Raw genomic sequence first — 24,291 nt, 5'->3', positions numbered from 1 at the left:
GTGGGTCATTCCCAAAAAAAAGTGTACAAACCATTTCCAAGATTTTGAAATTTTTTGTAAAAAATTTCAGAGCACTGGTAGTAATTTAAATTTTTTTCTAGGTCTTTATTTAATTCTCTCTCATGTGGTACTTCTTAATTAGTTTTGGATGGTACCTGATTTTTAAAAAAAATCATTGTTTGTAGCAGAACCTCAAAATCTGGCTGTCCCAGCTTGAAAAAAGTGTTAAATAAAGAGACTTGGGTGCAAATCTGGAATTTTTTTTCAAAAAAATTTGAATCACATTTTATACATGTGAGATAGATGAATAAAACTGACAATAAAATTTTGAAAAAAAAATTTTTTCTTATGAAAAACTATTTTTTTTGTTTGTGTCCTGAACTTTTCCCCATTTTAAAATGTCCACTCTGTTTCGGTGTCATTTGGGAAATATATTTTTATACCAGATTAAATCTGATAACACTTTTGAGCTCATTGGAAGGTTTACTTTTAATGCTTGATCAACTTTTTTGGATTTGATTTTTGCAAAATGACTTAATATTCATGTTATGTCTTTAGTACCAGATTTCTCTCTCGGATGTCCACTCTCTGTTACATCATTATCATAAATAATTAAGATTTTTTTTATCTATATCAACATCAAGTGATAGTACATGGAGATATGTCTTAAAATATAATAAAAGTTTTCATCAAGCATTAAATTTTTAATGGAAAAAAAATTATTTAGGCTAGTTTGTCCACTCTTTTTACGTCTTCCAAAAACTCAAGCAATGCAACAGAATGGAAACTATGATTTAAAGTAAATTTTTCTTAGTTAAAAGGTTTTGAAGTTTTAAATTAAACTTAATAAGTTATCTATTCAATTTAAACCTTTTACCACATTATCCATCATGTTATTTTTTTCACTAAATACAAAAGTAAAGTAGTTCAGATCGTTAAAATCACTGCCAGGCACAGATCCAGCGAAATGAGTTGTAAGGGGCATTTTAGTACGAGTACAGGTTGTTATATGACAATACATTGTGTATTTTATGGGACAGAACCATTATCTTCCTATATTATTTTTGTTTCCAGGCTCTACTCTGCCCTTCCCCATTCCACTCTCGATCAATAATGTGAGAGGCATAAACGCAGGATTTATACCATCAAATTACTATTCAATTTCAACAAAAAACTTTGAAATAAAAAAAAAATCCTCCTGATGACATAATATACAGCTGAGCAAGTCCAGTGTCCACTTTGACCAGATTTTAATAATTTTACCAGGCCAAAATTAAGGTGGGCGTGTTTTTGGAATTTGGTGATGGGGTGGACGTTCTTCAAAAGTTATAAGAGGAGTTTCTGGGTCATCTATCACATTTTGTATATAATTTTTGAGAAAATAAAAGTGTATTTGCATGGCCTATTTAGAATACTTGAGATATCTTTCTCTTAAACATTTCTGTGTATTCTGTTGCAATGATGTCCACTCCGTCACTGGAAGAATTTTTGCACTTCACAGGCAGAAAAATTTTAGAACACTTCAAACTATAATGTTAAATTATAAATTATGAACCCATTGCCTGTCAGAAATAAAAAGTTTTGATTTTAAGTAGCTAAATGTATGTAAAAAATAAACTTTTCCATGTGCTATTTCGAAAAAATCATGAAAAACCATCAAAACCGAAAAAAAAAAATTAACACTTATTATTTAAGGAAAATTTCTGTTTGTGCACATGTGTTGTCCTGTTTCAAAAATGCTTCAGGCTTTTACATTTGTTTTATTTATTTTTTTTTATATTAATTTAACAATACACAAATATACATATGAAATTGAGCGCTGAGTGCGCACACAAACAATAAAGACATTTATGTGGCCCCAAGGGACAATTGTCCTTCCAGGAAGCCTATAAGAATTATATCTTATCTGTTTACACAAGCAAAATAAGAGAGAAAAAAAAATTAAATTAAATAAGAAATAAAAAGAAAAAAGAATAATTATAAAAGTAATACAATGAGTGATACATATATATACATTTTTTTTCTTCTCTCTTCCTTTGAATATTTCTATTTGTTTAGCCGCCAATTTGTACCAAAGTACATTACAATGTTATTAGGTTTTCTATTTGCATGAAGACATAAAACAATGGGATAAAATTTATCACAGAAAAAAAAATAATAAAATAGACGATTGTAACTTCACAATTGTGAAGGTTTCGCAAAAAATTTGAGAATTATATATATTGTAGGTGATTCAGTGTGCAAGACATAATTTATGTAATAGTGTCTAGATATGCTATTGGCAGGACATGTGAAAATGAAATAGAGCAATCAAAACATTTCATAATGCTAGGAAAATATCATTTTCATTATTTCAGACGTTTTTACATATTGATATATTTCATACTTTTTGTTAGTGTTGTTAGTTGTTTGGTACTCAGATTAAAAAAAATTCATTATTTTAGGTGCATTGAAAGAGAAACTTTTCTGGAAGAGTTAGCACTGGCATACGCTGAGGGGGCCTAACCCCCCCCCCAAGCTGAGATGATGGTGTTATTTTACAGGAAAAAACACAAACCCCCTTTCAGAAGAAAAAAACACTGAAACATCCCCCCCCCCAAGAAAATTCTGCGTATGCCTATGGCTTTTCGTGCGCCAACTGAATTTTTTAAACAATTTTTATGATAAAGATATTTATTTCCTTGAAGAGATTGTTCATGATGCTATACACAGAAGAATGGTTTTTAAGTTAGAATTTGGCTCTTTTTGACATAATTTCTTTGAGTTTATTTTTTTATTATGATATTAAGGTTGTCTGTGATGGTGTGTCCATGAAAGCCATCTACAATGCTTTGAATGCTTGGTTTATTGCAGTAGCAGTCTTTTTTGTTCGTGAGGTTGAGATTTTAGATTTAGTGATTTTAGTTGGAAATAAACTATTTTTTACTTGAAAGCAATACTAAAATCGAATTCCTTGTAAGGAAGAAAAAACTTACAGCTTTTCACAAAGAGTGGACCTAAAGCCAATGAAGTTGAAGCATTTTTTGTCAAATGTTTTCTTTCTTTGAAATTTCTTACTAATTCTATTACTGACGAAAAAGTGAGCAGCACAAGTGCTTTTAAAATTCGAAAAGCGATTTTTTAAAATCTTTTCTTATACTCATGTTTCTTCCCCCACACCTACAATATGATGTCATTTTTCTAATGGGAGTTGTATTATGATGCTACAGGAACTTATTTTCCAGAAATTGCAGTGCATGATTAAATTCTACAAAAAAAAAAAAAAAAAAAGAGGCAGTTGAAATAACTAACTTCATCACTTTTCCATATTGATGAGAATATTACAAATTGGCTATCTTTAGTCCAACAATGGTGAGGCAGAGAATCTGTGTAGATGCCAGGAAACTCCTCACCTATATAATCAAAATAAAAAAAGTAATGCAAATGTTCCATTTTTTTTTCTAAATTTACAATTGTACGATAATAAAGTAATAATAGAAAGTTTTTTTAATTGTACTAGCTTAATACTGGTATTTCCTAGTAATGAATATTATAATAATTTGTGAATGATATAATAAAATTGATAATTTGGAGCTAAGCAAAATAACAAATCTCTTTTATAAAAAATATAGATTTATAAATAATGGTTTCTGCAAACAGATGTTAATCTTTTTTTTTATTCACTTAATTTTTAATTTTTTTTGTATGTAATGTAATTTTTTTAAATTTATTATTGAAATTAAAATTTTTTTAATTTAATTAATTTTCTAAGAAATAATTATATCAGGGACCTATATCAAAGTTAATGTCAGTAGGCTACATAAAAGTTTTGCACATTAAATGGGCTGCTTCTTGGATTCATGCATCTCAAGAAGTATGTACAAAATATGAAGATAAATATCGTTGGCACAAATCCAAAAATATTCTATTTATGTGAAGACTTCCTCAGTTTTAGATCAAACAGGGTGTAGGGGAGAATGGGACAAATATTAGTTTTTGATTTTTGGAAGCAGATAGATATGTGAGTGGAGGGGACATACTATGGAATTACACTTGAGGTAGGAGGGGGTGGTGTCAAGGAAGTACTTTCACAGAAATTTTAATTTTTTTTAAATTAAAAAAAACAATAATTTTTTAATAGAGAAGATTAAAGAAAAATGTTTTTAGTCTTTCAAAACATTTTTATTTCTTATTTTTGATGACCTTGGGTTCCATTTTTCTCGGGGGGGGGGGGGAAATATGTCTTCCACCGGGGAAGATTTGGTCTCCAGCCACCAATGCTCTTCACTCTACCATTTGTCAGATCCTGACAAAAATGTGTCAACACCTTAAAATTTACATTTGTTATCCACAGATGACCTGATATCTGGAATCTGCCACAGCAATCCACAGCAATCTCTAGTACTCTTAGACTTCGTTCCCTCATTTGCACCTTCATTCACCAAGATCAAACTTGTTTGCTTTCAGGCATTTCTAATTTGCTAATACCTATGACCATAGTTTTGATATAGTTGATTCAACCTTACCTTCCAGTTGAATTTTATATCTGTCAGTAGAAACTTTGTGAGATTTAGAATGATCTGTTTTGCTTTATATAAACTGAATGGTTTTTTGTTTAACCACTTCATGTACAAGCATTTGGCAAGAAATATGGATTATCTTTATTTAATGAATCAGCAACAGATATGTGGTAACCCTGTCGTAACCTAACTGCATGTTAGAAAAATGAAGGAGGGAAAGAAGAATATAACAGGAAAAAGTATAACAGATAAAAGGTAAATAAGAGGTTTTTTTTAGAGTCCTCTTTTCACCCTCGACCTACATGGTCTCTTTTGCTCTTACATGCATACAGTAGAAAGATACATTATATATGTAGAAAAAAAATCTTCCGTAGATAATAGGGCTGCAATAAAGCTTCGTAATGGTGAGTAAAAAAGCAGAGAGCTTGTTTGAATTTATTTCACAGGAGTTTGGGTGTAATATTATGCATGTGATCGTAAAGTGGTTAAAATTCCCACTTGACAATCCCAATGAATTTTGTAATTCACTGACATGAAGAAAGCATCTGGCGACTATAGGGTTGCCAGACGTTATGACATCCAGATGCAGAGGTTTCATGCTGTGAAATCTGTATTCATGAATTTCAAGAGGGGCTCAACCCACCCAGAAAGTTTATTGGAGGACTGAAGTACCCTAATAGCACAGGTTCTGGCACCTATAGTGTCACCAGTAATTTATGGCTTTCTTTCTCACCAACTCCAGTTATATCGCCATAGAGCAATTTACTACTGATTAAATTGGTCAGAATTCTTTCTTTCTAGAGAAAGTATTTATAGAGTATCGAACTCTAAAACAAATATACTTTCAATCCCGGGTGAGATGTCATGTGTTTATATGACGTATATTCTACTTCCATTTAGCCTATATATATATTGTGTGCATGCAGGCATATGATGCCATCTCTATTTGTAGTCACTTCAGGTTCAAGAGGGAAGGATTTTTCTCTTACCAATCTCTGGGATCAAATCTGCAGACCTGATGCATATTTCATGACTGCCATCATGTGAGCATCGTGAGGACCCAAGGTCTACCCACTCCCAGACCACAGTGTGGTTATTTGTAGTTAGTCTTCTGTGGTTTTGTAACTTCCAGCCATGAAATGAGAGCCGGCCTTCCCTTTAACCCTTTATTCAACTGTGTTGCTCTCAAAAGCAACATGGGTTTTTTAAATTTTTTAAAGTAAAGACAAATGAGCTCAATTTTATATATTGAGCTCATTTCAGCATTGATGCTTCTAAGAAACTCCTAAATGTTTGATTTTTACTTGTGAGCTTTTCATGAAGCTTCTACAATCATCAGCAGATGACTCAAAACAACATGTCTCCTACTTAAGTCTAGTCTCCTTTTCTTAAGCCAAGCGAGGACGCTTGAGGATCGTTAACCCTTGGGTTTTGGGGTGAAATGTCATGTGTAAGTGAGAAACATTTCTGCCATTCTTCAACAATTTTTCATTTTCCATAGAATGACCGGGTAATTATGACAGGAGTCTACTGTATATTCAAAATCGAAAGTGTAAAACTGGCAATTGTATATAGTGAAGAGCATACCTGAAGCTGCATAAACAATCCCAACAAGAGTTTCAGTGGTTGATTCTTCCACATTGAACTGTAAGCATAATTTAGCTTTCGTTATTAAAATAAATAATTAAAATTACAAATAGCAAAAAAATCAAAATATATGTTATACATCTAAAAAAATAAAAATTTCACATTTTTCATTTTCACTCAAAAAATGAATGTGGAGTTTCAATATTTGAATGAAATGATTCTATTAACAGAATCAGCTATCATTATCATTATTCCAACAACAGAAATATCTAGTTACAGTTAGAGGGGGAAAAAATTAAAACATTTGCAGTATTAATCAACTGCTGCCTGGCAGTCTCAGTTTCCAAGTCTTTTTCACAGTAACAATTCATACCTTCATTAACTGACTGCATTTCTTATGGGATCCACTCACACGGTTCTGAAGATAAACCAGTACTTTAGAATTGGGGCTGCAACGTGGTGAACGAACACTATGGGTATCACTTGAAACTATATCTGTAAATACAATCAATCATTAGCTTTTTTAAAATAGTTTTGTTGCATGAAAAATTAAGTAAAAAAAAACATACAGTGTTTTGTTTATTCACAGAGAAATTACAGTAAAATACAGGGGAAAATAAAAATACCCAAAGAGCCAACATGGCTCTTACTAGCAATCACAAATTTTCAATACGAGATGCATAAATTAGATAATTCAGAATAAATAAAAAATAATAATGGAACTAAAAAAGAAAAATCAAGGGAAAAAAATCAAAAAAGAAACACAAAATACAAAAATTTAATGGTGGTAGTTTTGCAGTGTTGAAATAATAGTATTTAATTGAAATATTTTTAATTTTTTATAATTGAACTAAATTAAAAATTTAAAAGTGTTCATAAAGGTAATCAGAAGTAATTAAGGAGAAGCAGCTTGAGGAAAATAGAAAGAAACATGATTTGGAACGGACATTTAAACTAACAAGTTATCAAACTATGTTCAGTGATACAAGATACACAAGATAAAGCATCAGATTTTAAAAAAATCTTTGATACAAATAACCAAAGTCCATATGATTTATCAATAAATTATTTTAATTTTTATGTTGAACCAGAACTCGGTGCAAGGGAAATACTAATCATAAGACAGCATTTGTCACTGAAGGATAAAAAATTTTGTGAATTTTTTTAACAGCAGGAAACCATGACAAATAACTCTTACAAATATAAAAAATTTAAAAAAACATCAAGCTACAGCAGTGGTTCTCAAACTTTTGTCACCTGCAGCTGCTGCACCTTGGTCTAACAAAGAACCTTTCAAAGCACAGAATAGATACATATCAATCAATATCTCTAGCTCACCACGATGCCCCTCAGAAAGGTTGGTGATGCCCAAAGAAGCCCCGATGCACACTTTGAGAACCACTGAGCTACAGAGAAAATTACTACATTCAATATTATTCAACTACAATTCGATAAGCAAATTGTCTGAAGAATGAAAAAATGAAATTTCACACATGATCTAAAGAATCTTAAAAATAGCTCCTGTATGACGTGAATTTAAAATTTTTTCTGTACCTTAGTTTTATGATTACTCACCTAAATTTTCAAGATTTATTTCATTTTCTCTATAGCTTTAATCTGTTTTAATAAGCATATCCAGCAATAGTATATATCGACCATCATTTAAACAGTGTTAGCAGATTCTCAGTCAATTCAACTGATATAAGTTATGTAAGAAAATAATATCAAAATTTAAAAAAATAGATTTAGTTCACATACCAGGGTGTCTCAAAATTTTGGGGCAATATTTGAGGGAAAGTAAAGAAAATTAATATGAACTATATTTACACAGTATATAATATACGCAATAGTATATGCAGGACTTATCTTTAAGCATTTTTATGCAATTTCGCTACAGCAGGAAATTAAAAGATTTCAAAACTCAATGCCTGGAGTTTGATTTTAATCTTGAAATTGAGCTTGCAAACTAAAGACAAAGTATTACCAAATGATGTTCTTTAGTGAGCTTTAGTTAGTTGGATTTGCACTTTACATCCACATTTGTCTCATTTACATCCTTAAATCCACCAGATTTTGTTATTTTAACTGTGACATAAATTAGAACTTTATGAAATCATTGATGAATTAGCAAGAGAAAACATGATTACTAAGGACAGACCAGCTGGAGTAGTATGTTGCAGTCAACTTCGAAGATATTATACATTGTTAATAGACTGCAACAATATCACATGATGTTATAACATCACCTGAAGCTGCACACAAACAAGAATGAGTCATTTGAAGAACACTGGATGAACGAATGCAATAATGTTGTGTCTTCCCACACTATTTATAGCAGAGGAAAACTGGTTTGTTTTCAGACCAATGGCTGGCGTTCAGTAAATGAAGAAATGGATGATGTCATTCAACGTGATTTGCATACAGACACATGGCATGGATTATTTTTGAACAATATTACATTTTCAGTGGCAACAGTCTCAACAAGATGAAGTTGATCATGCTTCTCCCTGATGTCTATATGGCTATTTCAATTTGAGATCATGGAACTATTATTACGGAATGAAAGCCTGCGGGTACCTCCACCCATGAGACAAACTATTTAACATAACAATGTAATTCTTTTCATCACACATATATATAATATTTCAACACAATGAAATAACATAATATTATACATAAATAAAAAATATATACTCATAAATCCCATGACTTGACTGGGTCTTCTCCCGGGGATCAATTAGTGTTAGTTGCTAGGGGTTTAGTGGTGATATGACATTTGGTGGTAAATGGAATATACAACCCTATAAGGGTGATATGTTACAGAGCACAGAGTGGGCTGGCAGGCATTCGCCTCTTGCATGGGTTAGCAAATAATATAACTAGAAATAATGGACCAATTGTTGTCCAAATGTATCAGTAAAAGTACCCAACCAGATGTGCACCACATCACCAAATTTTCATCACAACCAGTGGTGTGGGTGCTAAGCCTGCATTACTCCAAATGATCTGAACTTCGAACACCTCTTGTGAAACTATTCTGTGTCTATCAGTAGTAAATTGTCAAATTTTGTTTCATACAATGCTTTACACTATATTGTATGCAAGGATGATGTCATTCTCCGCTATCCATACAAAGGCTTTTAACAGCCAGCTGATGCGAAGATATATTTTGGAAAGAGAAAATTTAACTGCTACTGTGGGGAATCGAACCCAGATCCTTTCACTTTCCGGGTGAACGCCCTAGATCACTAGACTACAGAGGTAGGGAATATCTCAATATTTCCTTGGAGCTCGTGTGCACTGAATGGGACCATACATGGATGGTCAGATCTAACTCAGGGCAAAGCTCGCGACTGCTGACAATGCCACCAGATGGTGACTTATCCGAGGATGATGTCACTCTCTGCTATCCATACAAAAATTTTTAACAGCTGGCTGATGCAAAGATATATTTTGGAAAGAGAAAAAATTCAACTGCTCCTGCGGGAAATCGAACCCACGTCCTTTCACTTTCCGTGTCAATGGAAGCATTCATAGTTTCATTTGCACATTCTGGTTTTCCTTGAAAAGGCAATTAAGATGAAACTTATTGTATAACATGATACAGTCAAACTTCAGGTTAGAGTAATTTGTTCGAGGACAATGCCACTCTCTGCTATCCATATTAAGGTTTTTTAACAGCTGGCTGATGTGAAGATATATTTAGTAAAGAGAGAAAACTCAACTGACTTTATGGGGAACCGAACCCACATCCTTTCACTTTCCAGATGAACGGCCTAGACCACTAGACTACAAAGGCAACGAATATCTCTCAATCTTTGTCTCAGATAAGTCGCCATCTGGTGGCATTGTCAGCAGTTGTGAGCTTTGGCCTGAGTTAGGTCCGACCATCGATGTACAGTCCTGTTCAGTGCACACGAGCACCAAAGAAAGATTGAGATATTCGTTGTCTCTGTAGTCTAGTGGTCTAGGGTGTTCACCCGGAAAGTGAAAGGACGTGGGTTCGATTCCCCACAGGGGCAGTTGAATTTTCTCTTTCCAAAATACATCTTCATATAAGCCAACTGTTAAGAAGCTTTGTACTATATTGTATTTGAAAAAATGAATTCCAGAGATGGAAAAACATGAACTTTGATCCGAATCGTCCAGCGTCTAAACTATGACCTCTCTTCACAAAAGTAAAACACATAATCTTGAAAGACAATAGTATTGTTAAACAAACTTGATAAAACATGTGGCAAAGTGTCAAGCATGAGCACAAATACACTTCCTCCCTGTATTGTGTTCTGCTGTGTTTCTTCTATCCCCTGTGAGTGGTGTTTACAGTCATGTTTTACTGTATGAATATGATTCATATCAATGTTCTCTACCCCCACTGAACATTTTATGAGGAGCTTTGAGACACTCTGTATATTTGAAATACTAAGGGTTTTTTTCATAGACAACTATTGTAATATGACAAATACGTTTTTTGTACAAAGGGTTAAAAGGGTGAAAAGAGGATATGTTAAATTTGTGTTAGAGAATTTAACAAACTAGCACAATATATATTAGTTTATCATGAAGCTTACCAATGGTATTAGATGTAGTATCAACAAGATAGACGGCACTTCTGGAAAAAGCAATCGATAAAATTCTGATATACAACACAATTTAAATGCGAGAGAAACATATTTAATTATTTGATGTTACTCTGACAAGTTGAGTACAGACCAGCAGAAAATAAACAAATTTCAATCTTCATCAAAATTTATGTAGAAAAAATCAACATTTTAGTCATTTAATTTTTTAATACAGGACAAAATCTTATAATATGATTAAGATCAAATGCACAAGTAACAAATCACATAAATAAAAATATTTCTTTTTTTAGATACCTTCTCTTTTATTAATCAAAATATGTTATTCAAAGCAAACAACAAACACTCTGTAGATGGAAATTCTAATACACTTCAATAAGTGTGATATCTCTCAAATATTTCATAAGCATTTAAGCAGTGGTCATGTATGAGTTTGAAGTTAAAATGTGTGAGTTGTTATACTATAGAATAGCACAATAAATGAAAAACAGCCTACTGAGTAGCTTACTTTGATTTTTGATTCCCTTTTGATGTATCAGTGCTTTCTAAGATTTAAAAAAGCTATCAGTATCTCTCTAAATAGAGATATAATGTGCCTACTCAAGTGACTTTTTGACCAAGCCAACCAAAGAGTTAATTTAAAAATTTTATGTTGAGGCTGAAGTGGTCTCTTAAGCTTTCCAGTATCAGTAATGATAGAGCAAATACAACATATTGCTGTCATCATTCAGTTTCATGATTTTAAAACATTAGTGTAATACGATGAATGAGATTTTCTCAGGTTAAGGAGCTATTGTGAGTTTTAGTATCAATACAATGTTTCTCCAACACCAGAGGTCGGCATCATCTAAAAATATCAGATGAAACTCACTGCAACAAACAGAAATGAGTTAAAACTTTTATTGTCTTCCTTTACAGACTAAATCGTTAAAAAACTCTGCTTCTTTCAGACGGACTCAGCAATGGACTTGACTTACAGAGGGATTGGTTCATTATTATGCATCCAGAATACTCCTTCTGGTTGACAGTAGCAGAGCCATTAAATTGGCTCTTTTGTTCATTCTGATGTTGGTCATGGGATGAAGACAGTCATACTTTACTCTGCTCAAGGCATGATCCAAAAGACTGACTTAATTTCGTTGTCTCTTCTCTTTTGTTGTAACAGTTGGGATGTTTGAAGATCTATTATACACTAATTTTATTACATTGATGCAGTTTCTTTGAATTTGACTAACTAGTCTCTCACATGAGGATGTGCGCTGCACACTGAAGACTTTTTGAACTATGAAAATCTTTCTGGAATCATAGAAATGCTGTTGATTAAGGTAAAAATCAACATTATGTGCATCTTCACCCATATGCTTGCTGCAACATTTCAAATTTCTTAGTGTATTTCTGCAAATGAATACAAAAGGAAAACAGACTCCATTTCTGCAGTCAAAACAGAAAGTATCATGTATTTGTTTTATTCTATTTTATTCTAGCATTGCCAGATTTACTATGAATTTTTTTCGTCAATTAGATTATATACAAGCTATTAGCTAAGCTTTACTTGGCTGCTGTATATCAACTTCATTTTTTTAAATAAATTCACTCTCAATATCTTTTTACTAGCCCTTATATTAGACATTAACATTTTAACTTTGTTTTTGAAGATGATTTGATACAAATAATCTTCTATTTTACTTACCTACGATTATGGCAATGAAGAATACCATGGATAACCGGATCAATATCCCAACCAATGAAAGATATTTTGTTACTATCAATCCAAATTCCCTACAAAAGCCATCACAACAAAGAAAATATAAATGCCTGGGACTGAATCTCACTTAATTTATAATGTGAATGACAATGAATATTAAAATACACTATCATTTACAAACCAAATATTTGTAATTTAATATAATTGAGCTTTATAAAAAAAAATAAGATAACAAAGTATAGGTCATAACAATTTTTTTTCCATCCCTGTGAACCTGCAATACCAAAAAAATATTAAATGAATGGCTAATTATGTGGATATTGTAGTGTGTTATTAGTATTAGTATTGTAAAAGTGTTTTTGGAAAAAAATCAAAAAAATTGTATCTTCCAATTACGTGACTTATGATTCAAAGTTAATGTTACCCATTCACAGGAATAGGGGGAAATACTATTACTATAAACACAAGGGTTATTCAGACCATTTTCAAAATTTCTTGAATAAGTTTAGATACCATAAAACCGCAGAATATTCCCTACATTAAGGAGTATATCTCTATCTCCTGTTTAGTGCATGTAGGGTCGTAATTGACCTTGACATTGTCACCAATCAAATTTAACAATTTTATCATTTTTCATTTGTAAAAGGTAACTAAAAAACTCCAAGCATAAGATATGAGTGAAATAAAAATAAATTACTATGATTTTAAGCATAGATAGATCTCAAATCACCTAAAGAGTTCTAGACAATTATGAAGCCAATTCGCTTTTGAGTTTTAATACTGAATTAATAATTGCATGCAAATTTTGGAATAATGCATGATTTCCTGTTGAACTAAGAACTATTCAAAAGTTATAAGAATCTCTCAAATTTTAAGGTGAATTTCAGACCATCCTAGAGAAGAAATCATTTTCACAACAAATTATAGGGAAAATTTTTCAATGTTTAGGTGTAAGCGATAGTGACATAAAAACAGAAGCAAAACAAACAAATATTAAAATTACAGCTATAATGTTAGAACATACATTCTGATGACTCAAAAGAGGCAGACATCTAAATTAAATTAACTAAGAAATTAGTGACATTTAAATCTGAATATGCTTTTTGAAATTCTAAAATACAAACTGCGAAAGAAATTTGCAAACTCATCAATTTTCTCCTTTACATAGTGAAGTTTAAAGCTTCAAAACCCTTTGTTTTCAGAACCCTTTGTTCTAAATTATATGCATTTTTTTTCTGTTGAGCTTGAATTTTCATCATGGATCAGCGGTAATGAATACAGAATACAGTCAACGCTTGTTATAACAACCGGCATCATTCCATCAAAAATGGACACTATATTGGCTGATTGTTATATCAAAAGAAAAACATATAGAATAGTTGCTATATGAAAACATATGGTACTTAATACATTGCACTCTGTCACTTTAACAGAACAGTAACTATAATGCATGGTCATTATAAGGAGTGGCACCTGTATAACAATTATTTTTAGTGTCTTCTGTGACTTTGTTATAACCAAGCTTGATTACATTTTTTAAACATGAAATCACAACTAGAACCATCAACAACTGCGACTTTGACCAAAATCCATTGAACCAGCAACATAAAAATTTAATTTTTAATCAAATAAGGAAAATAAGCTCACTTATGAAAGGACACAGGTCTTCCTTTCCAATAATTTTCATAGCATCTTGAAAGCTGCACAAGCATTAACCACTTTGATAAAAAATGTAACAGCACATAGAGATAGTCATGGGAACCACCATAGAAATAACATTACATGCGAGATCCTTCAGCCAGCTTTCTGCCTGACATCATATGACTCTGATTTTCACCTCAGATTGTAACCATCCATGCTTTACCTATTGTTATCTTTTGCTTACCTCCCATCAGAAATGTCTCTATATTTTGATCAAATGCAAGAAGTTCACCACCCTATGAAGATCTAAGCATTGATCATGTTACAACAATTCTGTTGAGTCCGGTTTTTGTCCTAATCTAAACCAAATTTATTTTAAAATTACTTTATTCACTTTTAATTTATTTCTTATGGTTAATCAGTCTTTTCGCTTTATTGTTTTATTTTGATTATATAAATGAGCAGCTGTAGTGCCTCTATTTTTCAAAACTTGCACAGTGATACCTAGGGTAACAAATGCTACAGCTTACAAATTTTACGGCTAACAAAGATTTTTTTCATGGTTTTTCTGCCTGGGCTAACAAACGTTTTCATTGATATATATGGATACAATAACATAAACCAGCCACATTGTGAGCTGAATTTTTGTGCAAATCATCATCAGAATTACTGTCATTCAAGACCGATTAACTCATATCCACCTAGAAATTTCCACTTTTTTTTCTGAAAGTTTTTGAACCATTTCATGTAAAATGAACAATTCAACTAATGGGAAATGCATTGAAAAAAAAAGAAACCAGTATTTTTAAAGCATGTGTTTTTTCAGAACAAGACACAACATCAAAATGAAGAATCTGGACATTCTAGGAGCTTATCTTTTCCATCTGTATGCATAAGATACCATAAGCACTGAACTTATAGCTGAGACTATTTGAGGCACCCAATAAATTTTGTGAAGGGGCTAACCCCCAACCCGCCCAATAATTAATGAATGTACAATGCAATATATCTATCCTCCTCCTGTGCATGGGCTTGAGTCATGTATATATGGGATGACTTAAAATTTCACCCCCCCCCCCCAATGTTTTCATTATGTCTGTGCCTCTGAGAGACACAGAAATGAGCTGATCGAATCAAAAATGGTTGGGGACACCTAAAAACTCAACTAGGTTGTTTGGGTTGTGTGCATAGTGTAAAATAAAAAAGATGTGCTCAGTGTCTCATCATCTTGTAAATGCTCAATTTTTAAGATATTCATTTTAGACTTGGGTAAGTTTTGTCTTTTTTTATAGTGCTCCTTGGTGTTTTAAAAAACTTATCTTTAAATTTTGGGCAGTACCTGGAACAAGTTAAACAATTTTTCATAGAAACTTATGGGAATTCATGTCTTGGCTAACGAACATAATGCCAGAACTAATTATCTTCGTTAGCTGAGGTACCACTGTATTACACTTCATTGCCCCCCCCCCCCAGAATGCATAAATTAGTACAACTTTGTGTTTGACATTATCCATCTAAAACTGCAACTCACAAATTAAATATCTCTTCAATATAAAATAGATGTTACAGGTCCTATGTGTTACAAAACCGATTCATTTAATTCATTATAATATAGATTGTTAACTCCATCAAAACTCAAATCAAATGATATGCAATCAAAATTTTTTTTAAATTACTGAACCTCTCAACAAGCCACAATAAAAGTTACATTTTCATGGCTTTGTTAATGTTATTGTTGGGAGGTTTCACTATAGTATGTTTCATGCAAAAATAAATCACCTGGCCAAACATCAAATCATCAGAAGGTGTGATAACTGATGTCCTTCCATTTTTAATATCAAGACAACAAATCACAGACTTTCGTTGATTATCATGTTTTTCTCCCCAGTCATCTTGGAATGGATCCTTAAAGCAAAAAATTGTAATGTATATAGCAAACATATTTATTCATTTCCATTGACAACCAATTGTAATTCTGCACTGATGTATATTCTTATTTATTTTATTTTTTGATTTGATAAAAAATATCAGAGAGGACTCTTTCAAAAAAAGGAAGAATAAAGAATAATGTACAAGGGAAACCAACTTCAGTGGACCCAAAATAATAAGAGAACTACAGCTAGATGCGTTTTGGAATTGAAAGAAAGCGATAAGGTAAATACTCATTGTATAGTGGAATTTACTTGTTATTTTTTCTATTTTTCCAATAAATAATAACTAACGCATGAGAGCCTAAATTTTAAGACTTAGATATGATTTTCAAATAAGAAAATGATTTTAAACTCTTCCAGATCTCTTTCTTGATAAAAATTTTCATGATATTTCCAATTTAGTTTATTTATTGCCTATGGTTATTTATTTCAATATATAGCTTCTAGTTAGGTGACTCTTTGGTCACTCAGCTAAAACAATGTGGTTTCCCTTGTATAGCATGTATTGAAGGACATACTATATGAGTTAGAAAGGTATTAAGCAGGGTTGGCAGGTTTTTGACACATGGCAGTTTTTGGCGGTTTAAACTCTCACATCAAAAACCTCAAATATTGCTTTCAAATATAAAAACTTCTGTTGAAAATACACAAATTGAATTGTTTAAAGTGACTGTTATACAAAAAATCAATACTTAATTATGATTGCAAAATAATTTTCTACTCTCTACAGAATTATTTTGGACAAAATTATATATATGTATTTTTTTTCTTTTAAAATATATAATTTCAATAAAGCATACCATAAAAGCTGAAGAAAAAACTATGAAATGATTTGACATTCTTCAATTCAAGATGGTCCTTAACCTTCCAAAATTTCTTTAACTCCTTATATATATATGTGTGTAGATATAAACATCTGCTGTGCTCTTTTCATAACCGATAGGTGTTTAAAAGTTCTTTTACCTCATATATGCAAAGTTGCCAACTGCTATGGTTTGTCCATAGTTTCTATGGTTGAACTTACTAAACAACGAAGTTGCGAAAAATACCCCGATATTGTTGCAAAAATATCTGTAATGCAATTTTTGGAGAACCCCTTTTGGCCTGTATTTTTGAAGTGCAAGAAAGGAAGTGTGTTGAGATGAATTAAGCATTGAATAGCAAAGAGTTGAATAGAGCATTTCAACACTGAAAGTTTCATTTAGCTGCTCTTATTTATCCACTAGTGCTTTTCCTTCAAAATTATTCAGATATGTAAAAATTTGCGAAAGTAGAAACACTGCAGCATAATAAATCTGGCATAAAAAATGCTGCCCCTGCAATCCTGTTGCCCTAGGCAGCTGCCTAGTCACCTCATACCTGCTGCCAGCCCTGAGTCCAAATGTTAACAAATTTGTACATGTAACGTTGATTTCTGTTATTATTAAATTATCTAGATAATCACTGATACTTAAAACAATACTCTTATTGTGCATAACATTTGAATATATCTAGCAATCAAAATACAAAATTATTGTACCAAAATGTCCTTTAATTCGGTAATGCTGGCTATGACGCTTAAGAAACTCCTGTAACTTACTATTCTTAGTGCAAAAGTAAAAATAACTAAGTTTGATTTTAATATGGTAAATTAATTAAACAGTTTTTTCTACCAAATGCAGTTTATATGCTGAAATAAAACATCAAGTTTTTTTTAATGTTTTCCTGTCAAATGTTTGACTTCATAAACAATGTTCACACACTAATCACCAGGGCTCAGATTTCTGTCTTTGCATATTTTTTTATTTTTGCAAATTTCGCTATATTTACATGATAGAGTATATTTTTAAAATTTTAAGGCATATTTACATGTCATGGTTTTTGATAAAAAGTAAATTTTTTCCAGCTTTCCAATTTTGCTTCAGACTGGTTTTCTTCAGTTCCCGCCGCTAATGAAAGCTTTCTTCTTCATGGTAACTCGTGGGAAAAATTGGCTAATAATAGTCAATGGGGACAATTTTTTAGTGTTTGTGGGAAATTTTGAAAGATTATCAAATAAAAAGAATGATTAATTTTTTTTATAATTTTGTGCAATGCTTTTTAAAGCTAAATACTCAGCTAGATATTGATGGCAGCACATTAATTCTGAATTTGTGGGAGAAAAACTTACTCAAAAGGAAAATTTTGACTCGATGAGATTACTATCACTGCATCTGATCAAGTTCAAGCAGGTCCTGATAAAAACCATATAGGACATCAATATTTTCAAATTCTTCAGAAGTTACTTTTATAGTAACTAAATAATTGTTGTATTGTTTGTGAATGATTTGTGTATTATTGTGCTATTGAATTTTCTCTCTCTCTAAACATGCCAAAAGTGAAGCAAAAGACTTAAACAGAAACTGAAAAAATTTGTTGCTTAGTATGGTGAGAAAGTGTTCTGTACAGATGAAACAATATTGTTTTGCTAATGTGTGATACTAAAGTTGCTGCAGAAAGGAAATCCACTGTGCTGCAGCACATCAACACCGAAAAAAATAAATGGTCTTCAATGACCAGAGGACAAGAAAAAAATTCATGTTTTTTAATTTTTACAATAAACTTTTCTATGTGTGTGTTTGGTACATCTGAGATAGGAATAAAAAAATTTTAGGACATATTTTTTGCTTTACAGGGAATATTTAGTTTTTTAAGGGCATAAATACATTTTTTACATGTTTTTAGGGCATAAAAGTCCTAAGCCCTACAAGTCACCAACTGAGGAGCAAACAAAACGTACGTATAGCAGAAAAATGAATTTCACACTTCAAACCCCGCACACAGAGTCATTTTTTTCTGTACAAAATATCTTTAGGTTTCAGTTACCTTTCAAATATATAGTATTCAATGTATAGTATTCATTTTTTCAGTTTCTATATCTTTCACTAAAAATTCAGAAAATGAAAAAAAATTGGTGTTTAGACCAAAATCATCCTGAGAAATGGGCATGATAAGAAAAGAAAGTAGCTTGGCATGATTTTTCATGTGCCTAGAATGCATAACAAACCACACTGAACTTTCCTTTCCCTCTTCTCTGTTACATCTTTACTTCCTTACAGAGCTCTATGAACCAAGGCGCTACTCCTCAAAAGTCTAACAGATTAAAGCACCAAAAAGATTAACAGAACTTCATTTCTAAATACAGTAAAACCTCCTCAAATGACCACCTCCAAACAACGGCCACATTTTGTTGAAACCGAACGTGTCCTGTACATTTAACATTACAAGAAACCTCAGAACATCTGCCACTTTGGACATGGAGTCGGGGGAAAAATATGCATATTGCGATGAGAAAAATCATTTTCAAGGGAGTTTTCCCGCTCCCCGAACTTTATGGGGGGGGGGGAAGATTATGTATACTTTCTACATAATGTATCTAAAAATGGCACTCACAAATAGGAATAGAAATGTCCAGGGTATTAATTTTTTGAGAGGGATGTGTCAATTTTTTTTATGCAAGAATTTATGTCAGCGCCTATGTCTTCAGCTATTGGATTGGACTTGGAAGCGCCATGGAAAGAAGGTATAGTTGAAGGTCCAGTGTGAACAAAGAACTAGTTTGTGTTGCTGGTATACCATCTATTGGTCCATATCAATTTTCTCTCTTGCTGTGTTCTACCTGAGCACTGCAGGCCTGAATTTTAGGATGTCATAATAGCGCTGTAGATCGATTAATCAATTATTATAATTTTACCAAAATATAATCATATATTTTAATATAATCAATTATATAACTATCGTAATCAGTTACAGAATGGTTTGTCATTTCACATGCATAGGTGCCAATTCTCAGACCTAAAAAATCTGTAGTTTGTCATGTGACGAAATACTTCGCTGCTAAAAAAAGTGTCATACAAGAAAAAAGGGGAAAATGGGAATGCATAAGGTGACCATATTACCCATTTTCGCGACATTCCGGTATATTTCCTGCCTGTTCTTTTTTTTAGATGTCCTGTTTCTCCTGAATTTTCAACAAAATCATCAAGATTTATTCTTCACTAAAATCATGGATTAAAATTATTTTGCAACTTACAAATTATAATATTATATAATTATAACTATAAATATGAATATTTATCACCAGTTTGTCCTGCTAAAACTTTTTTCTTCTTTTTTGTGTGGAATAATTCCATTCATTCTTTTCATTTTAATGCACTGTGATTTTCAGTCAGACTTCATTTTCCATCATTCTAGCAATAATTGGCTAGTTCACTTTTGGCATCATATTTGGCAACAATGGACAATTTCCAGTTTTTCGAAATGGATTGAAATCTAAATTTTCCCAAATTTTTGACAAGGAAACATGGTAAGCGTACGATTGCAAGGACTGAAAGATTTTCTTTAGGGATTTTTCATTTTTACAAAAAAAACAATTTGAGAATTTTCAGGAAGGGTACAAATTTACAAAAAATCAGAGGAATTTGGTTTTCGACCGGAAGATTTTAATAGGGATAAAAACCGAAAGGCTTCCAGGTAAATCGGAAACATTGGCACCTATGCACATGCTATATACATAGATTTTAAATTTTAGTGTTTTTTTCCAGAAATGAAACTACTGCTCCCAATTAACAGCCACCTCCCAACAGCAGCCACATTTTCACAGCTCCATTAGTGGCCGTTGTTAAGAGGTTTTACTGTAACTTGCCTGTGTAAATTGCAACCACACATATTCAGATTTAGAATATTTTTAAATAAGTCCTGAAATCCATGGGATATATACATATTACATTAAAAATATTAAAATAGCACTTTTCACAGGGCATTAAAGCAAGAGTTTGAAATTATCTGGGGGGGGGGGGCACTTACCCTCGCGTCTCTGCAACGAGCTGTCCTACCATACAAAACTAAATTTTGCTCTTGAGGCTGAACAATCAGCTTAACTCTTAATGATTCTCTAGTACAGGGGTTCTCAAACTCTGTGCTGCTCCCAAAACAGAATGTTTTTCATTGTTCTGCAATGAACCCTCGGCTGACTGGGAATGCTCTGCTGTAAAAATCCCCGTAATAGTGTTCTCTGCACTTTTTCTTTCAGATTGTTCTGCAGTAGCACTGATTGTTCTGTGACGCACGTCCCAGATTTTGGCACATTCTGCTTTGGGGTGTGCCACCAACCTTTACACACCGTTCCACAGCAGTATTTCAAAGACAAGAAGTTTCCCGCTGTGGACAAAGGTTTTTGAAGAGATCCTTTGTTAAACTGCTCTGGGGAGCCACAGATAAATGTTGATTAGGGAAAAGGATGCTGTGGGTGGAAAAATTTTGAGAACCCCTGCTCTAGTAGTTTTTCTCGTGGTCTGAGAACACTATGGATGCCAGTTCTTTCCGATCAGTAAAGCCAACCTTCCTTGACAGTTATTGCGTGTATATGATCCACAGATGCAAATTTTTCTACTTTGAGAAAAAAATTTCATCGTATAGTCTGTAGTGGCATATAATGCACATATCAAATCTCAATTGTCAATAATGAAATCGTAAGAAATGGAAGGGGCTTGTTGGTCACATTTTGTACAAAATTTACCATATTTTAACATGTATAAGAAACTCCTGATTTTTGGGTACAAAATTTGGAAAAAATTTTTCATCAAGGGTATTTTTCATTCATCATAGAAACTATTAAAGCCCCTCATCACTCTCATCTGATACATCATAATCAGCTACATCAACTAGTTTATTATCATCATCAGAGTCATTCTTATCATAAATTGAGGGAACTGATTTATAGGAATTTGATTTTAACTGATTTATTGAGATATTTATTAAGTTTATTTAATTTACTTAATTAATTTACTTATTTAATTTACTTAATTAATTTACTTATTTAATTTACTTAATTAATTTACTTATTTAATTTACTTAATTAATTTACTTATTTAATTTACTTAATTAATTTACTTATTTAATTTACTGATTTATTAAGTTTATTTAACTTAATTTAACTGATTTATTGAGCAATTTGTTTTAATATCTATAATATTATACATGTATAAGCCCCCTATTTTTGGGATGAAATTTTTGACAAAAAAAAGGAGTTCCTTATACACATTAAAATATGGTATCTATTTTTGCACATTCGCATCTATATGCTTATTAATAAATCCTTAAAAAATTTTACAAGTTAATTTAAAAAAGTTTATTTTTATTCCCAACTCTCAGCAGAAAAAAAAGCTGTAGGTAATAGACAGCAATACATAATCTGCACTAAGAACAGGGCCGGATTAAGACATTTGAAGACCCTAAGCACTTGAATGGTTTTGGTGGCCCTTCCGGTCTCTCCAAGTATATTTTACTCTATATTGAATCTATAAATGAAATTATATACAGTCCATGCCACTTAATGTGATCACATCAGGACTTGGAGGTTTATGATAACAACAACTGAATGATAACTAAACCTGAAAAAGTCCTGTTTGCAAGTGCAGTAATTTGTACCCATTTGATTGAACGGGAGTGGGGGAAATGGGTATTGAGTAAAAACGAGACAACTGCTTTCTTTTCCCTTGTAATGGGTTGCAAAATGTTTAATTGTTTCCCTTTTTAATAAAATTCCATTCTAAATTAGGGGACTTTTTTTTTCTTTTCACTAAAATTCTGCATTTTTGTTATTCAGCCATTGTGAGGGGTTAGAATGCATAAGAACCGTCAAATGTCACAAATCAAGATATTTTTTTAATGTACACAATATGTTGTAAATCCCTTGCAAAAGTCTATTGGTAAGAGAAATTTGAATCTGGTCAACTGAAAAAAACTGATCAAGAATGGAACAAAAGCACTTTTTTTCATTATACATTTGCCTTCACTATAGGAAGGCCATTGCAAAATATCAGTTCCACTCGTACATAAATCACAACAAATACAGTGGAGGACTGATTACAACATTAAGTACGGAAATTTTTGTCATCAAAGAAGGGGGAAGAGAAAACCTTCTAGTCTCCCACATAGTCTTGTAGCCCTGATAACGATTACTTAAAGGAAAACAAAGGCATCATTTGAATGATTCACAGAGAAAACTATGATTTTTGATGCATTTAATCAGGCTGAGAACACCGCAGCAAATTTTCAGGATTATTTTACTGGTGCCGATTATATGCCAAAGAGGTGCCAAAACTGTCTTGCATGGGTTATAATAATTAAACGATAAAATGACGTTCCTGAATTCATCATCGCCCATTCATTGTATCACCCCCTGAAACCATACAGTTGATCCCCTAATGACTCTTAAAGATTTGCACATTTTTAAGTTCACGTCCTTATTGTGTAGAAGAACTTGGCTTGCTCGTAATGCATGGGTCTCATCCGGACACAATCTGAGGACCTCATGACAATTAGATCTGTTTATAATTTGCAACAGACATGCAAATTGGTGGGCAGGTATTTTCATCTAGGTGGGGGGCTCAAAAAAATAAGTTTGCCCCCAAGGGTCTTATGATGCTGTTAAGAAGGCCCAAGTTTACTTTATGGAAATTGCACGAAATCGCATTCCAAAAACTCAGCATTAACATGATCTTTAGTTTGCAGTTTGCAATATCAATTAATTGCAATATATTTTTCTGCATTCGTGATATCCTTTTGATGAAGGTGTTCAACTATACAATCAATCGAAAATTCTAAGATATTTGGGAAAAAAAACATTTTGATAACTTTTTGTGGTGACCGCTTTTTCTTGATGCCCTAAGCACATGCTTATTTTGCTTAATGGTTAATCTGGCCCCAACTAAGAAATCCTAATGTTTTTTAACGTATAAAATCCACAGATTATATGCAGAAAATATATAGTAATAACGAAATACATTCCAAAATTTCATACATGTACAGTTGCACCATCAAATCAATTCAAACTTCAAATTGTGAGGTTGAATATGTACACATAAACAATAATTGTTCTCATAGTTATCAAGTGAAAGAGATCAAAACAGTACTCTCTATCTTGAATATGTAACCTACCACTTCATTTTTCGAGACTAGATCATGATAATCTTTTTCAGCTGTATACATAAGTTTATCCCCAGTTTCATTCAGATTGAAACAAGCAAACTCACCTGGTCAAAAAAAAAAAAAAAAAAAATCATTAGACATATATTTATTATTTATACTTTTTTGCATCATTTAAATGATTAGATATCAAAACTTGAATATAGCTTCACAAATATAAGTACAATTTTCATTCAAAGGGGTTTTTTTATAGCTGGCTGAGCAAAGATGTATTTAGGAAAGAGAGAAAATTCACTTGCCCTTGCGGGCAATAAAAACCATGTCCTCTCACTTGCCGGGTGAATGCCCTAGACTACAAAGGCAACAAATATCTCGATCTTTCCTTGGAGCACATGTGCACT

General features: G+C 32.2%; 1 protein-coding gene across 2 annotated transcripts in view; it reads right to left on the bottom strand.

The window, feature by feature from the left end:
• The window catches only part of LOC149065766 (acylamino-acid-releasing enzyme-like), a 104,901-nt gene that overhangs the window by 63,895 nt on the left and 16,715 nt on the right, over positions 1-24,291 (bottom strand). For both annotated transcript variants that reach the window (XM_089253553.1, XM_089253554.1), the window contains exons 5-11: positions 23,903-23,997; positions 15,792-15,917; positions 12,357-12,445; positions 10,658-10,698; positions 6,460-6,581; positions 6,087-6,144; positions 3,292-3,392 (exon numbers count right to left, since the gene is read on the bottom strand). In XM_089253553.1, coding sequence (XP_089109679.1) covers positions 3,292-3,392; positions 6,087-6,144; positions 6,460-6,581; positions 10,658-10,698; positions 12,357-12,445; positions 15,792-15,917; positions 23,903-23,997 — 632 coding nt within the window. The remainder of the gene's footprint in view (positions 1-3,291; positions 3,393-6,086; positions 6,145-6,459; positions 6,582-10,657; positions 10,699-12,356; positions 12,446-15,791; positions 15,918-23,902; positions 23,998-24,291) is intronic.

This window comes from Pholcus phalangioides, unplaced genomic scaffold, assembly GCF_987345545.1.
Source record: "Pholcus phalangioides strain wild (caught in Gottingen) unplaced genomic scaffold, Ppha-v1.0 ptg000039l_1, whole genome shotgun sequence".
NCBI classification, from domain to species: Eukaryota; Metazoa; Arthropoda; class Arachnida; order Araneae; family Pholcidae; genus Pholcus; species Pholcus phalangioides.
The sequence above is the reverse complement of the archived record's forward strand: the minus strand, read 5'-3'. Positions and strand labels throughout refer to the sequence as shown.